Source organism: Phalacrocorax carbo, chromosome 16, assembly GCF_963921805.1.
Source record: "Phalacrocorax carbo chromosome 16, bPhaCar2.1, whole genome shotgun sequence".
NCBI lineage: Eukaryota > Metazoa > Chordata > Aves > Suliformes > Phalacrocoracidae > Phalacrocorax > Phalacrocorax carbo.
In genome coordinates, this window is record NC_087528.1 from 12456628 (window position 1) to 12473044 (window position 16417).

At 42.2% G+C, this 16417-nt stretch overlaps 1 protein-coding gene across 3 annotated transcripts in view; it reads left to right on the forward strand.

Moving 5' to 3' along the window:
* MYH10 (myosin heavy chain 10) overlaps positions 1 to 16417 on the forward strand; it is a 108089-nt gene that overhangs the window by 51673 nt on the left and 39999 nt on the right. For 2 of the 3 annotated variants that reach the window (XM_064467311.1, XM_064467312.1), the window contains exons 5-8: positions 1253 to 1355; positions 7383 to 7412; positions 11315 to 11407; positions 15919 to 15982. In XM_064467311.1, the coding sequence (XP_064323381.1) occupies positions 1253 to 1355; positions 7383 to 7412; positions 11315 to 11407; positions 15919 to 15982 (290 nt within the window). The remainder of the gene's footprint in view (positions 1 to 1252; positions 1356 to 7382; positions 7413 to 11314; positions 11408 to 15918; positions 15983 to 16417) is intronic. The other variant, XM_064467313.1, reaches the window with a different exon arrangement.

Genomic DNA, 16417 nt, shown 5'->3' on the forward strand with positions numbered 1-16417 from the left:
TTGCAGCACAGTGGAGGAAGGTATTTATGAAGACTGCAGAAGAATGTGCTTAGATTTCCCCTGTGTAAATTAACATTTCCATTATAAGTATCTTAGCTGAGAAGCATGCAGGAACACAAGATGTGCACTTCATTCCTACAAAGTAATTGGCTTCCAAGTGTTAATTTCTGAACAACTGTTGAATAACAGAAGTACTTGCACTCTTTCCATGCAAAACCCCATAATAAAATCCTTTCTAGCTTCGTGAACTTCAGAGTTGCTAGAGGCAGACGCTGTCTCACTTGAAATGGGCTCTTTCTCCAGTACTTTGCTGCCATTGAATGATGGCTGAGTTAGGCCTGGTAATGCCTTTGTGTGCATTTATCTGAAGACCAGACCTAGGGTTAAAAAAACAAAACAAAACAAAAAAAAAAACATGGGGGAGGGGGGAGGCGGGGGTGGGACACAAGCTGTAGTAACATCACTTGTGATTGCTGTGATGTGAACTTGGTCACATTTCCTGCCTAGAATATCCCATATGTAAACCTTGCAGTAAATTCTGTCTAAACATGTTCTGCTTTAAATCTGCCTCTGTCTTAAAAATGAAATGTGCATTTGCTATCTTTATTTATCCGCATACTGTAGCGCTCTGCACTAATAAATTCATTTCTTAATGAATTCACGTAGCCCTGTAGCCATAAATATATCTTCAAACTAGCAAAAAGTCTGTGGTGAGCACTGCAAAGAATCTGTTCAAGATGTGTTTTGCTGTACTTTGAAACTGGCTTCTAAAGATATGGAATGTTTCTGTCAACTTGGTAATTTGCATAACCAGCTCCTGGAATATAAAATATATTTAAACGATGCTAAATATAAAAGCGCGTGTATATAATGATTTTAAAAAAATAATATATATGTATCTGCACTCTGAAAAATTCTGTCTCTGGCCTTGCGATGAAGGCAGAGGGCAAGTCTGTTTCTTGTTACTTAAAGTAACAAAGGAATCCAGGCATATAGTCAAAAGCTTTTAATCAAACTAATGTTACTCGTTGTATCAACATCTTAATGCTCAGGAGATCTTTAGGATGAAGAAAGTATTTCAAACAAATACCTTATAGCTCCCTTCGACATCAGTGCTTTTGGTTTTAGACGGTTAATGAAGGTCTGTCGCGTAGTCAAAGCCGTAAATGGAATTAAATGAGGTTGCTATAAACAAAGGATTGATAAGTTGTTGAAACTGAATTTTGAGGAAAATGTCTGAAATGTTTTGCAGAGGTGAATCTGGTGCTGGGAAGACTGAAAACACTAAGAAGGTTATTCAATACCTTGCTCATGTTGCTTCCTCCCATAAAGGAAGAAAGGACCATAATATTCCTGTAAGTCGGGATATTTTCTCATTTGCTTATTGCTCTTTTTTTTTTTTAATGCAAACATGGTAGTTTTCAAGAACCACAACTTCTTTTATTAAAGATAAGCTGTAATGTGATCCACGTAACTTTGTCTGAACCATTATTTTCTCTTTAGTGCCTGAAATGAGCAGTTACAACAAAAATTCAGGTTAATGTTAGCTGTTTAACTTCTGTTGTGAAATTAAAGGCTTTATGCAACAAAGAAACTTTATTGCATATCAAAGCTTTTTGATGCAGTAAACCCCAGTTTTCAAAAAAATTTAATTAACTTGGGCAGTTCTTAGTGAATTTAGTTCCCACTAGATGCAGTTTTCAGCACTATATTTGTGAACAAGCTTTCTGCTCTTTCAAAAATTAACTTGTAGATGGGAAAAATCATCAAGCTTCAACTGCGCTAGACGTGCTATATCTAGAAGGCAGCAGCTGATAAAAATCTTGGTCTTTATTACACTACAAACAACAGAGTATACACTTTGCCAGAGAATCTTGGGTTTTTTTGTAACTTGTCACTAACTCTGATTTTATGTAGAACTTTCTTCAGATTTACTGCCAGACTTCAAAACTTACACTGAATTTTTAGTAATTCTTTGCTTTAAAAAATATGAATGGGTTTCAATATCTGTTGCTACGAGCACTTGGATCTCTTTGCAGTGAAGTTAACTCATGTTTGCTACGACCAAGTAGCTTGCTGTAATCGGTACTGGTGTACGCCTGCTTTTCTGCAGTAGTACCGCAGGTGTCTCTGGTGGCTGGAAGCTTTCAACCTATATCATCTGACTTAGCAGCAACAATTCCTGTACCGTCCAGCACACGGTGCTTAACGTTAAGACATTCTTGAATGTGCCAAGACTCAAAGTCCTGGAAAAAGAGTTTTGACCAATCTGTGAAGAAAAAAAGCAAGGAATTGAAGAGGGAAAGAAGGAAAGATTGCTCTGCAGGCAGATCTGGAGAAATCTAGTTACGCGTATGGGGAAACGCAAATCTTTGCTTTAATTGAGAGCAAATAACGTGACCCTGTGTGTTGATACTTATTCAAACTGTTGCTGGTTTATCACCTGGAAAAGAACAAAATTAATCTAAGTATTTATCACGCGGTCTGTGTGTGGCGCAGGTGGTGCCCACATTAGTTACAGGCCTTAGAATGAAGTTTCTTCATGTGTGTTCATGGCATTGTCTTGTGTGTTGGGAGAAGACGTGGCTCTGGGGAATGCTGCTTAGAGCGTCAGCCCTCAGACGTGGGGTTCTGTCTGGGTTTTGATTTATCAGTGTTCTTGCCTTTACCCCTGTGCAGCCTTGAACAAAACCAGCATTTTTTTTTCCCAATTTCCAATTACAGGAGTAAAATTGCCTGCATCTTTTTGGGGGAGAAGGGAATTCTGCAGAGAAAGAAATTGGGCAGGGTTTCTACCCCGTACCTCTAAATACGCTATTGACAACTCGGAAGACCTCGGGTTGAAAGACTTCTGAAAGCCTCTTGTCCAGCCTCCTTTCAAAATGTACATTCCTTCAAAGTTAGATTACATTGCCCCAGACCTTGTAAACTCAGTTTTTAAAATCTCAAGGCATAGAGATTATGCAGCCTCTCTGCAAACCTGTTGCAGTGCTTAACCACTGGAAGCCCTAGTTTTGATTGTTTAAGAAGTATTCCATGGTCGTTTGGCCTTTCCCATGCTGTGTTTCCCTGAGCACTTTGTGCCATACCTCTGCTGAAACAAGTATCCTTTTCTGAGCTTCGTCATCGTAACGATTCCTGTGGCTGCTCACTGGGCTTGGAGACTGATGCAGGCTCGAACTAGTGTTCTTGAAGTCCGTCTGGCTTTAAATGAAACTAGTTTCCTCCATTGTTTGTGTGGCTGCATGACTGGTATGAAATGAAGGCACAGAAAGGAAAGGAGAAAGTTGAAGTGGAAACTGTCAGCGAAGGGAAGGATGAGCTGCCCTTTTTAGTGCAGTCTTGGCCAATTCCACTTAAATAGCTGGTTGAACGGCAATTTAATTGTCTGCTTAGAGGTGTGATCAAACAGGATGGTGGTGGTCATCTCGACAGTTTTAAACGTGATTGTTGTAATCAGCTGCTTTGTGAACCATCGATGACTGTCATGGTGAAGACTAAAAAAGTTTTTACTCTTTGCAAAACATAGTTTAGGCACAGTAAAAAGAATAGGGTAGTGTCCTGAATAAAAGCCTGATATTTTGATCTTGCACTTCATTCAGTGCAGTACCACAGTAAGCACCGAATTAAGTGTATGTCTGTGAAAAATGCAAAATGTTTGCGCAACCAAAATGGCTTTGAAAATACAAACGAGTCTCCCTTGTTCTGTAACAATTAATTTTTATTTATATATTGCAAAGAATGCCTGACCTACACACCTAACGCTCAAAAGTTAGGAAGTGTTAGAATTTGGTTTACATATGCAGCCCTAATTTGTTCCTGTTTACATATTCATTAGAAAACTGTAGAGGGCTGCTGGTGATCCACAGTACCCATCTGTACAACTCTTGCATTATCTTGTGCACAGACAAGATGCTAAACATGCTTATTAAATAGACTAGTCATGGATTTATTTTTATGCATCCTGTTAAAAATTATCAGTGACATTCATGTTACTGAGACTGTTTCAAATGCTGCATGGATTTTTTTCTTTTATGAAGCAATTTGTACGCTGATGAAGGAATAATTATCTTCCCAACGCTGTTCAGAAGTCTAGGGTTCACTTAGTCTGTTTTGCCTGGCTGTAATGCTGTAAGAGCATTACAGACAACCGTAGCCCCCAGTTTGACACCTCAGGCTGTGGCCAGCGCAGCACTGACGTTCTGCCATGCCACAGATGCTCCCCAAGCACATTCTTCAGCAGCACTGGTTGTGAAATGCTTGGCTTATGCGAGGAGCATCATGTAGGAGCTCTGCCCATCCCCTGGGCATCCTCATCATGTTTGGCATTCAGCTGCTCGTCCATGAGACTCTTCTTGCCCAACAGCCCTCTTGCCTAACAGCTAGTGGCTGTGTGCCTACAGATGAGTCCTGCACAGCCCTTGGCCTGTCATCCTCAGACAGGGGTCCTGTGGGAACTGGAGTCAGCAATATATTGTAACCACAGAGGGTGGAATTACAGCGCCGAACAACCTTAGTACTAGCATTTCCTAACTTCTGAGTGTTTGACTCTGCAGCCGCGCTGTCTCATTTCCCATTTAATCCCAAGGAATATTAAAGGTTTTGTCTTGGGCACTGGGCTAGGAAGTGTGGGTAGGTGGTGATGGTAAAAATGTAGAAGCTTTAGTAATTGTGAGACTTGTCAGAGTGAGGTGAGGCTAAGGTAGTCCCTTAAGTTAGGAATAGAGCCTGGGCTTTCTAGAGCAAAGTAATGGAGGGGAGGGGGAAGTACTTGGCAGCGAGCTATGAGCATAGGGTTATCTAAAGACTGAAGGTGGGATGGAAGTGAGGCTGAATCCCTGTCTGTGGTGTGCTTGGTTGAGAGTCAGAACTGACACATGTACAGCCTAGTGGGCGTGTAACAGGGGAGAGAAGATGAAAGATATGTTGTAAATAACTGAAAGCTTTAGCTTCACATCCAACAGATTTGAGCTCTACAGAATTTGGCGGGGGGTTGGCTGGTAGTGTTAAAAACTTTGCCAGTAAATCTGAATATTTTGTCTGCACCAAGCCCATTGTGGTTTATTCTGTTTGAGTGTGCCACACATGGACCAGCTTTATAAAGGCAACCATTGTGCTTTGCTGAGGCATCCCACACCAAAGGTGCCCCACATGGGCATCTGTTGGACTGGTCAGCTGCCCCATGCTCCTCTTCCCTTTCCCCCTCAATTATTCTTCTGTAGTCTGTAGGCTCAGGAGGTGTGGAGAAAAGGGTATTTAGAATACAAGGAGAGGAAGAGAATAAGGAGAGGTAACTGATGAGTGTGGGGAGGAGGCTGATGTGCCTAGAGAGGGTTTTGGACAGGCTAAGCAAGGACGGTAGGGAGGAAAATGAGACTTTTTTTTTTTTTGTGCCTCTTTACTCCCATATGTGCTAAGTGAGATGGGAAGGAGAAAAGAATGAAATTGTGGTGTTAATCCATGTGCTAGAGCTGCTGTAATATGGTTAAGTAGTGAGCCTTAATTCTGACTCCTAAGTTCTGCTTTAGTTTACAGACTTTGTGGTTTTGGATGGGGAGAGAAGTCAGTGCAAGATATAGAAATAGTAAAGGAAAAAAATATTTACATACATGACTTTCCAAAAGAAGGAAAAGCGCTGGTTTCACTTACGGCCCAGGGACGGCTGTGAACTTGCTCGTTCTCCAGGCTGCGGGAGGTTGGGGAATGCTCACAGCTGCACTTGTAGACTATGGACATACCTGGACCCTATTCGTGATCAAATAGATGAAATCAGCAGATGTTTTCAATCATGGTAGTATGTGAAGTGGTTAAGTTCTGTAAACAACTGCATCCATCCACCGCTGCTGTCCCCGCTTCCAGTCATCCTGGTACTATGTACCTCTGGTTCAGATGAATGGAATTAGACTGTTGTTCATTTTTCCTCTCCCCAAAGCCTTCCTACCCCAAACCCTCTCTATTTTCACTGAAATCCAGCTTTCACGGTGGTGCTATTTTAAGCTTCAGAAAGAATTACTGGTACTTTCAGGTTAACGATTGCTTTCAGTGACTGCATTTGCCTTTGTAGCTGAAATGCTATATTGCTTAATTTGCTTTATTAATTTCAAAAGAAACGTAATTGGTTTTGAAGTACATGATCTTGGGTAGGCTCTCTCAGACTGAAGCTCCCCTTAGCAAGGACTTCCCAGATGAGCTTGAACTGCCCTAATTTAAACACAGAGAAGTTAAATATGTGTCTGATTATGCTCAGTTCTGTTTCTGGTGAGGACAGAAACGGACACCCCGAGAGGGTAGTTCGTCTTGTCTGCAGATAAGCAAGCGACATGCCTCCTAGGTCCCTACGGAATGAGAGAGTTTCATACTTGAAGCATCTAACCTTGTTTTAGATGCCTGAGTCGTTTTCTGAGCAGCTATGATGCAGCTTTGCAAAATTCACATCACGTAGCTGAATAAGCCAAACCTTTGCCAGCTGCTTTACAGACCTCTGTCAAAAATCTTATTCTGCGCTAAACCAGTGCTAGTTGTTTAAAATAATAGACATAAATGGAGGAAGAGAGCATCTGGCTTGGTATGAAAATTTCTTGGTCTGTGAGCTTCACCACAGTATTTTCCCCCAGGCTCTCTGGTGTGAAGCTCAAGATCATTAAACCTGCAGACTGAGCCAAGGAAGTAATCATGGAGTCAAACGTCTTCATTTCTGCAGAATCTGCGCAAATTTGAATTTAGAGGGCTGTTATTTTACTTTATTATATTGGTGTTTCATTTACCCTTCTTCCTCACAAAATTTGAAATTCTCCAGTTTAAGATTTTGCTGCTTCTCATGTGGACAGTCATTCTCGAAAGAAAGAAACAAGCTTTTGTCTCGATTGTAGGTTTGCATTTCTTAAATACTCGGAATAGAGTGCAAAAACAAAAGCCCAGACTCCTTAAGGATTGCTTTCCTCTCGGTTCTTTCATAACCTTTTGATTTTTGAAGAATAATGATAATCTTATCTATAGAAAGCCACCTTGCAGTGACCGAGGATGTAGAGAAAGTTACTTTGTGTTGTGGGTTTCTTTTTTTGATGTTGTCTGGCAAACCTGTGGAAAGCAGCGCACAATTAGTTAAACGATTGCCCTTTTTCCTTGCTGCTCAAGGTCCGTCTGTCATCTCGTGTTTTATTTGGAATTAGCCCGTTGCAAAACCACGGGTTTTAGTATTTTGCGCATGCAATGACAAGCAAATAACTGCTTTTCTAGAATTAATTTAAATTCTATGAGTTTATGAGTTTCTATGAGTGAGTATATAGTTAAACTAAACCTACTGACATTAATAATTTGGGATGTAACTTGCAGCTGGAATGCTTGCTTGCTAACATATGCATTTGTTTGTTTGCAATGAACAGCCCGAATCACCTAAACCCGTGAAACATCAGGCAAGTGTTTTTCTTTATGCTTTTAAAGTTATGTAGGCAAACTGATATATATTCTTCTATTTTCTGTCGATTTGTATTTCGAACATGGGAAATCCTGTAGAGGTACACAGCCAATAGCAAACTCTGTAAATATTTAACTGGCATTGAGAGAGAGGACTAGTGAACGGCTTACAAGTTGCTCAGCATTGCAAAGCACTTCTCCCCACTTCCAAGTGGCGTCGCTCTGTCCTGAAGCGAGAGGTTCACCCTCTCCCTAGCTGACCTCCAGTACGCGGTGTGTATGCGTGGTTAATGTGCTGCCGAGAGAGTGCGGAGCGCTGCTTTAATATTAAACAAAGTACTAAATAAGAGATTGATGGAAGCTACAAAACTCTTTTGATTAGTGCTTTGGCTGAATATTTGTCTAGCTTCTCAGATAACCTGATAAAGACTTTGATCTCAAGTGTAAAAGGCTTGGCATAACCAATTGTCTTCTGAAATCAAGCGTTTCCCCTGACTTCCTAGGATAAGTGGTCTGAGCGACGTGGTGTCTGTTCAGTGTTGCTGCCTGAACTAATGTCAGAGCTTCAGCTGCTCTTACTCCTCAGGTTGGCTGGAGCCGCCGTGCAGGCAATGCTGCCCGTTTCCCGCTCCCCTAATCCCGCCCTCCCCGCGGGCAGCAGTAGCCGGTCTGTTCTAGACCACCTCTTGTACGAGAGCGGGAGCTGCAGTTCTGGCAGCGCTACGGAGCGTGCTTGTGAAGGAGCGTAAAGAGGAGGGTTAGGTGGAAGTTGAGGGTAAGGCTGTGGAAAGAGAGAAACAATTCCTGCCACCTGTTATGCAAGACGAACGCTCCACACACTAACCTGAGATGGTAAGTGATGCCTTTTGGTCGTGGCCATGAGCTTTTAAATAAAGGAAAAGCTTGGCAACAGCTCGTGTGGTGTAACCAAGGCTTGGTAACTGAAGAAGCCGCCATGAGTGAGTTTAGCTGATGGTATTCTTCCCCTTACGCTTTCCTGAAAGCTGACTGCAGTGCAACTTAAACTGTAGTGGAAAGGAAAATAATCAAAGAAACGTCAAGTTAGGTCTGGTATATTGGAAGCAAAAAGAAATCCCATGGACAGCTGCGATGCCTTTGCTGGTGCGGTAACTTTGTTCAACCCCTGTAACCCAATCATGCGCCGGAGCCCGTGGTCTCATTTTCAGAAGTTACAGACATTCTTAGTACTTAACCTAATCCTCCCTCCTTGCAAACCTGTCAGTTCTAAGCGTTTTTACTAAAATATTTCTCTGTTCCAAAAACAGATGGAGCAGTGTTTAGTTTGAACACTCCTTTTGCTTAGAGTTAGCATGTCAGGGTTGAAATAAACCGTTTGTTGGCAAACATTTTGAATGTATCAGTGGAAACATGCTAATCCAGAAGTGCTGATATTGCATAAACCATAACCATTAACATTTCTGTTTCAATGTCATTTTGAACTACAGAGTGGACCCCTGTTGTATGTGAGTAGCATGTAGTTTTCCCTGCCTCACCCAGGCTTCACATCGAACTGAGTCACTGAGATGCTGGTTTTTCTGAAACTGAGACAATAGCCTGTCCTTACCTCAGTGTTCCCCTGCATGAAATACTGCATGACTTCACTTCTTCCACACTACTGCCATACTGCTTTTTCCACGTTCTGTTCAGGTGCCTATGCAGGAGGCACGCCTATGGGCCAAACCTACCCTCTTTCCAAAGACACTGAACACCTAAAAAAAAAAGAATTGTTTTTTGGCTGTAAAAGCAGTTCATCTAAAAATGAAAACTGCTGAATCAGAAGCCGCTTAACATCATGTGAGAGGTTTGCTCTTTCTTAGTGATGGCCACGACGAGCCTACTTGCGCGTGCAAACCGCAGAGGCTGGCTCGCCGAGTTCGCTCACGGCTTTCACCCACGCCTGAGGACCCAGCTGGCTGCTTTCTTCAAATCCTCAGAGATGAGGATGGTAAAAATGAGCTTCTAAGAACTTTTTTGCATTCAGTTGGACAATTTGAGTAAAATTATCTTATGAGGCATTGCAGAAGTTCCTCTGTTCAAAACCAAATGAAGGTTGTGTTTACACGGAAGCACTTTAAAGCCTGGACGAAGCGTGCCCGCAGCGCGGTGCTTTCAAGTGGCACAGCGATGTTCTGTGGAGGAGTCCAATTTTGAAGTTGGTGTGCTTTCTTTTCCAGAATAGCTAGAATTTGAAATGTAAGCTGTGGCATGCTTGCTGTGTTTAATATACGTAATGTGGTTTACTTCAAGCTGTGTAGAGGATGGTAAGCAAGCTTCTCACTTTTATATTTGGTGTCTTAGCAGGAGCTGACAGTGTGGTTGGGAGAGGGGAACGGGAGGAATGGTGTGAGCAAATGCTTTCCCACTGATGCGTTTACATAGGAAACTTCTAGAATATAAACCGCAGATGTGCCTGTAGTGGTTATAACGGGGTGTAGTTTTTCTCCAATTGTGGATTTTTTTTTTTTGTCGATTTAAAATTGCTCCTGAGAACTGCAACGTTGGCAGACCTAACATATCGTGCATAGGCACTGTGGCCTGAGTCGTGTTCAGTGTGCTCTGGGCTAAGGCTCACGCATTTGTTTCTTCTTCAGTTATTTCAGAATTCAGAGAATATGTAGCCCCAAAGGGAATATATTTGGAAGTAAATGAGTTTTGAGCAGATAACTTGAGGTCACATTAAAAAACAAGCAGCCGTTAGTTTCCAAGAGGACTTGAAATATATTGCAATGCACAAACAAAAGCCTCTTTTAGGTGTTAACTAGTGAATTTTAAGAACTCCTGTGTAAGAATTGACCTCACGTGGAGGCCTTCAGAGACTTACGTTTCCCATTCTTTGATGCTCAGTCTGGGACCTTTATTCATCTCTGCTATAAATAACTGGAAAAAGCAGGTTTTTGAACACACATATTAGTTTTTGAGACTGCATTCCAGACAGCTTCATTTTTCTTTTAACCCATCATTTAGAGCAGGAAGACAATACCGTATTTTCCTGTGTACATACATGCCTCTTGGGCTCATGGAAGCAGCACAGACATTTTTTGTTACCAGACCTCCTCATGGACAGCAATTGTAAAAGCTGTTGTGCAATTTCCTTAAGATAAGTACTTTGATTTCTACATCATTTGGCTTGAACTTAAAGAAACATTTTTTTTAAAAATCCATTAAACATACTGAGCAATGTTGGCTGAATTGAGCAATTGGAAAACGAGCTCTGCGTTTGGTGTTGCTCGGTTCCCTTTACGCCGTTCTGCCGCGCTTCTCAGGTGCGTTCAGGTCAGATGTTGCAATGACACGAAGGTCTGGCTGACTGGGAGGGAGTGTTGCACTGATTTGAAAGTAGGTTTGAAAAATAGGTACTCCAAGTAGCTATGCTGTCACATCACTAAACGGGTAGCTTAAGAATAACCTGGCGGTAAAATCTTAAAACAGTTAAATTAGTTTTTCCTCTTAAGCACTCGAAGTCTGTGCCTAATTTCATTAGCCCTAAATGTGAATTTTCTTTTCCATGTTCAATGATTTTCAACATCCACGGAGTCCTATTCCATCACTGCTCTGTGTGTGTCTGTGTGCTTGTTTAAAAAAAAAAACAACCAAAAAACCCCCCAAAACAACAAAAAAACCCAAACCCACAAAACCAACCCATCCCCCAAAATCCCCAACAAAACCGAACAACAAAAAACCAAAACACATTCTTCACTGGATGGAGGAGACTATCAGCGGATTGAGAAGTGAGAGGGGGAAAAATAACTCCCTTCTGAAGGTGGTATCACTGCCACAACCTGGGTAAAGTGACTGTCAGGAAGAAGCAGAATATGGGACCCCTTAATCGCCTGGGCACTCTGCTTATGTCTGTTCATTTTTCTGTTTGTGTGGTTTTTAGGGGGAGCTGGAGCGTCAGCTTCTGCAGGCGAATCCCATTCTGGAATCCTTCGGGAACGCAAAGACAGTGAAAAACGACAACTCCTCCCGCTTTGTGAGTTACTCCTTTTCTCTTTAGCATCTGTAAACCTGGACTGCTGTTTGTGGAGAAGTTCCCTTTTTAGGAATTTATCTAATTAGTATCAGAAGCTGTCTTTGTTCTCTTTCCTCCACAAATTCAGGTTCTCTTGCGATGCTTTCTGCATCGTGTCGGGGTCATGGGCAATAATAATTAATATATTAATTTTATTCAGTTTCTAACTTCAACCACCCTCGAACTGACAGCAGTGTTCATAGTATAACAAATGTATCTATGCCGTAGAGCTCAACTGTGGCTTGTGTGCACAAATTACTGCTGAACTACTATGAAGTATGAAGGAGTGTGGCATTAACATGGGATTTGGCTAAATACGTAGCCGCCTTTTCAACAGCTGTGACTTCATCAGTTGATTGGTTTGGAGAGAACATCCTCAATTTTTTTTAAAAAAGCACAAAAGTTCAACATAAAAACCTCTCTAAATTGCCGTGCCCTTCTGTCAGACTGATTTACTGAAGGAAAGTTAAAAAGACAGTGTGACTTATCCAAGGTGTTGGGCACTCCTGTAGCTGGCTGATGTTTTTGTTGGGTCGGTACCTTCTGTCGATGTGCTGGTTTGGTGGCAGATAACCGCTTTTGATGTGTTCCGTTGTTTTAAAGAGTGGTGGAACTCGGCGTGAATAGCCATTTACCACTTCTTAAAACTTCCTTTCCTTTGAAGGAAAAAAAAAGCCATCTACTGTTTCAGGGGAAAGATGTTTTTAGTACAACTTTAAAACTGTATAGGAGGTATTAAATCTTTTTTCTTGCGAGGACAAACTAAAATTTACAGAAGAAATAAAAGATTTCTTGGCTGCCTTGACATTTTAACAGTTGCTTGGATTTATTATGTATGAACTCGGCTCCAGTAATAAGGACTCTGGAAAACTTTGTCACTAAATCCCTTAGCCTTTTTGATCAAGACGGGAGAGTGGAGTGCTACAGGAATTCAACTTTGATAACTTTATAGCCATATTATTTACAATATTGCTTGATGCTTATATATGTTGGGTATAGTATTTATAATACCAACAGGCTTCACTGCGCAATAATTTCTTTGTTACGTCTTGAATCCATCAAAGATTGTACTAATTTAACAAGGATGCTTTTTTCCTGAAAGATGCTAGCATCTGGTTTGTATTATATTGAAGTCTGCATCGCCATCATGAATATAATCACTCAGATGGCTCCAGCTCTATTTTTGTAAAGGAGCAAGTATAATGCACTCCAGATGGTGTCTTCTCATGCAGAAGAAATAATCTTTAACAACCATTTTAAAACCAACTTAAAAAATATATACCCTCCCACAAAGTGAGAAGTGCTGTTGTTCAGCCCATGCAGGCTTGACAGACTTCACCAGGCAGCGCGAGGATGGCAGCCTGTTCCCTACTTGCTGGTAATACCAGACAGAGCTGGAATAAGGCTGGTGTCAAATCGCAATAATTTTTTATTTTATTCTACCAAAAGCAGTGCTTCCTTGTGTTTCAGAAAGCCTCTAGTTTGCAGTGGACAGGAGAGTGGGCTTGCTGGGTTCATACTGCACAAGTAAATGCTTCCTTCTGATGTGGTTTTTACAAAGCCATGTACTGCGTGCTATAATGATAGTGGAAACAGAATTCAGTGGTGAGGTGACCACTGCTACAGCTCTGACTGATAATTAAAGATTTCACAGCAAGGTTTGCCTGTGCTAGCTAAAAGGATGTATTAATGCTTTGCTTTTAAGAAGATGAACTAGATAAGTGACCTCTCTAGTACAGACTTCAGCGATGACTGAACTTTGAAGCAGGGAGCTTGTGGGTCCCCTCTTCTGATGTGTCAGCTTGTGTAATCACTGCATTTCCTCTCAATTACTTTTGTTTGTGGAACTGGTAACTTGACAACAGAAATTAGGTAACTTTTAAGGGTGAAACAGAGTAAAGTGGTTCTGAATTATATCAGAAAATGTCACTGACTAGACCTTACGTAATGTGTCATATTTGTTTTGATATGCAACGTGGCAAATTCAAGCCACGTCATTCTAAGAAGGCTCTGTGGTACCTGTTCGGGGTAAAAAGTTGTCAGCTGCCGTTCTTGACATGTTAGTGGTGACACATGCGTGTTATATCTAGCCTATTGGCTGAATTTCAGGAACACGTCAGTTCATTCTTTGTGACAGTTACAAATATTGCTTTCTGGAATTGTTACTGAGCAAAAACTATAAATGCTTCTGTTACAAGCTGAGCTTAGAGTGCTTTGTTTCTTTGTACTCAGAAACGTGAGTTCAAGTGCCAGTCCCTGACAGGGCATGCTTGGAAATAAGCCTCGTTCCTTGGCACGGTCATTTTAGTGCCTCTGCCTTTCCAACCAAGCTGTAGATCAAGCAGTAGGGACTAACCATTGAAGCTAATTTAAAGTATTCCATCAGTTTTCTTGAAACTTTGGAGAAATAACTTTGAGCTGAAGTTGTACAACCACAGTCCCGGATCAGTTGCTTTGCTCTGAGGCTAAGTCAGGATAAGGCTGGTAGGGAGGCTGTACCTTTCTCTGGATTCACTGGTGTGGTTAGGGGGAGAAACTTGGTCACGCTTGTGCACACAAGTGTGTTTGACATGAACGGGCTTTATCAGGGGAGTCGCGGAGGGTCGGGCGTTCTGGTGAGAAGTCGCAATAGCCCAAATGACTGCAGCAGCTTGTGCAGGTGTCAGCCTGCAGCATGGCAATATACCCCCAATGCACACCTACTAGGGCGGGCCATTGGCAGAATACATATATTCTATAAGCTTGTAGGGTAGAATATCTAATATGAAAATCAGAACTACAGTCCCTGAGCTGAATGGATCTGCCAAACAGGAATTCACTTTAACGTACCAATAGCACTGATCAGTCAGAAATAAAAATTTGGGTACTGATTGTAAGAGCGCTTTCAGAAGGCGTCTGCGAAAGATATCGGCAGGTGGGTTCGTGCAGGTACCATCAAGAGTGTTTCGGCAGTTGTTAGCAAACTGCTGTGATGTTCCCTGTCTCCAAATCCTGTTAGTATGTGGACAGAGGACTGAAGAAATTGGATGCAATGAAAACGGAGAGCCCAGAGTAGTCTTTGGGTATTCCCACTGGTTTCCTCAGGTCTGCAACCAGGGCTGTGCCAAAGTGTTTCAGGAGCACAAACTTGAAATATAGTAATGGTGCTCTTAAAAGTGGTCCAGCTCCCAGCCAGAGCCTGTTGTCCTGTTGGGAATGTTTGCAGCAAAGTGACAAATCGGGGAACTGATGTGGCTTAAAATTGGTATAATATATCCACTTGCAACACCTTTTTTTTCCAAGAACTGCTCTACGTGTGGGAAATGCGCTCTTTATTTGGTCCTTCGTGAAGAAAAGGAAGTGTATGTGGAAGACGTGGGTATATTGTGTCTCTCTATTGTGGTTTAACCCCTGCCAGTGGCTCAGCCCCACAGAGCCGCTCGCTTACTCGCCCTGGTGGGATGGGGGAGAGAATCAGGAGAGTAAAAGTGAGAAAACTCGTGGGTTGAGATAAAGACGGTTTAACAGGAAAAGCCGCACATGCGAGCAAGGCAAAACAAGGAATTAATTCTCCCCTTCCCATGGGCAGGCAGGTGTTCAGCCATCTCCAGGAAAGCAGGGCGCCATCACACCTAACAGTTACTTGGGAAGACAAGACCAGTACCATTCTGTGATTCTGTAAACACCATCACTCTGAATGTCCCCCGCTTCCTCCTCCTCCCCCAGCTCTATAAGCTGAGCCTGACGCCGTGTGGTGTGGGACATCCCTGGGGTCAGTGGGGTCACTGTCCTGGCCACGTCCCCTCCCAGCCCCTTGTGCCCCCCAGCCCCTCGCTGGTGGGGTGTGAGGCAGAAACGGCCTTGGCTCCGTGCAAGCCCTGCTCAGCAGGAATGAAAACACCAGTGTTCTGGCAACATTATTCTCATCCTAAATCCAAACCACAGCACTGTACCAGCTACTAGAAAGAAAATTAACTTTCTCCCAGCCAAAACCAGGACGCTCTTAGTCCTTTCCTTACCAAGTGTTATAAAAGAAAGGCCATGCAGATAGGAGCCAGCCTGGTTTTGGAAATGCAAGTAGAGTGGGCTGGGCTGGGCAGCACGCCGAGACTCAGGGCTGCGGCAGATAAAGCACCTTTAGGCACCGATGAGTTCGCTACAGAAATCTGTGCACTTAAAATCTCAGTGTCGCTTTCAGCCTCAGACATTGTGTTTTGTCAATGTGAGAAATTGAGCTTCACTTTCAGAAAAGTTTTTCGTGAGTCTGGATGACAAACATATCAAGAACACCAGTTTTTTAATCTTTAGGAGACGTTTATGTGCAGTGTATCGTATTAGATTGAAATCATGACTGAGCATGTTGAAGGGAAAAGATTTCATTTGAAGTTGTGTGAAATGCTTCTTATATGAATGCAAGTAGGATTGTGTTTTTATATAGACAGCTTCTTGTCCTAATAAAAAAATTAATAGTTAAAAATCTCTTTTCTTTGCAGGGCAAGTTCATTAGGATTAACTTTGATGTTACTGGTTATATTGTTGGGGCCAACATTGAGACATGTATCCTACTTCACGCCACATCACTGTAAAATGCAGGTTTCCTGATTGTTTTGCTTTTAACCCTAGAACTCATTGGAATGCAGTGAAGGGTTACCACATTTCTGCATTCCCAGCAACATCCATCTCTTCCTTTGCTTCAAAATAGCCGATCGAATATCATAGAGTCAGCGTGCCTACTCGTGCTTAGGAATGGGATACTTCAGAATTTAGCACTCTGAAATCTGCTGGACTTTCAGACTAGCCTTAAAAGCAGGGTGTATTAAGTAGATAAGCCACTTAAAGTGCTTGCTTTATGAACGTTTCTAGAAAAAAAGGCCTTCCTAATCAGAAGCTGAGCTACTGTATTGTGCCACAAGCTTGGTTTTGCTCTCGTCAGCGCTGCAGAAGCAGCTCTCTGCCTGGAAGGAGGTGATGCTCGTTATAAAGTGGTAGAGC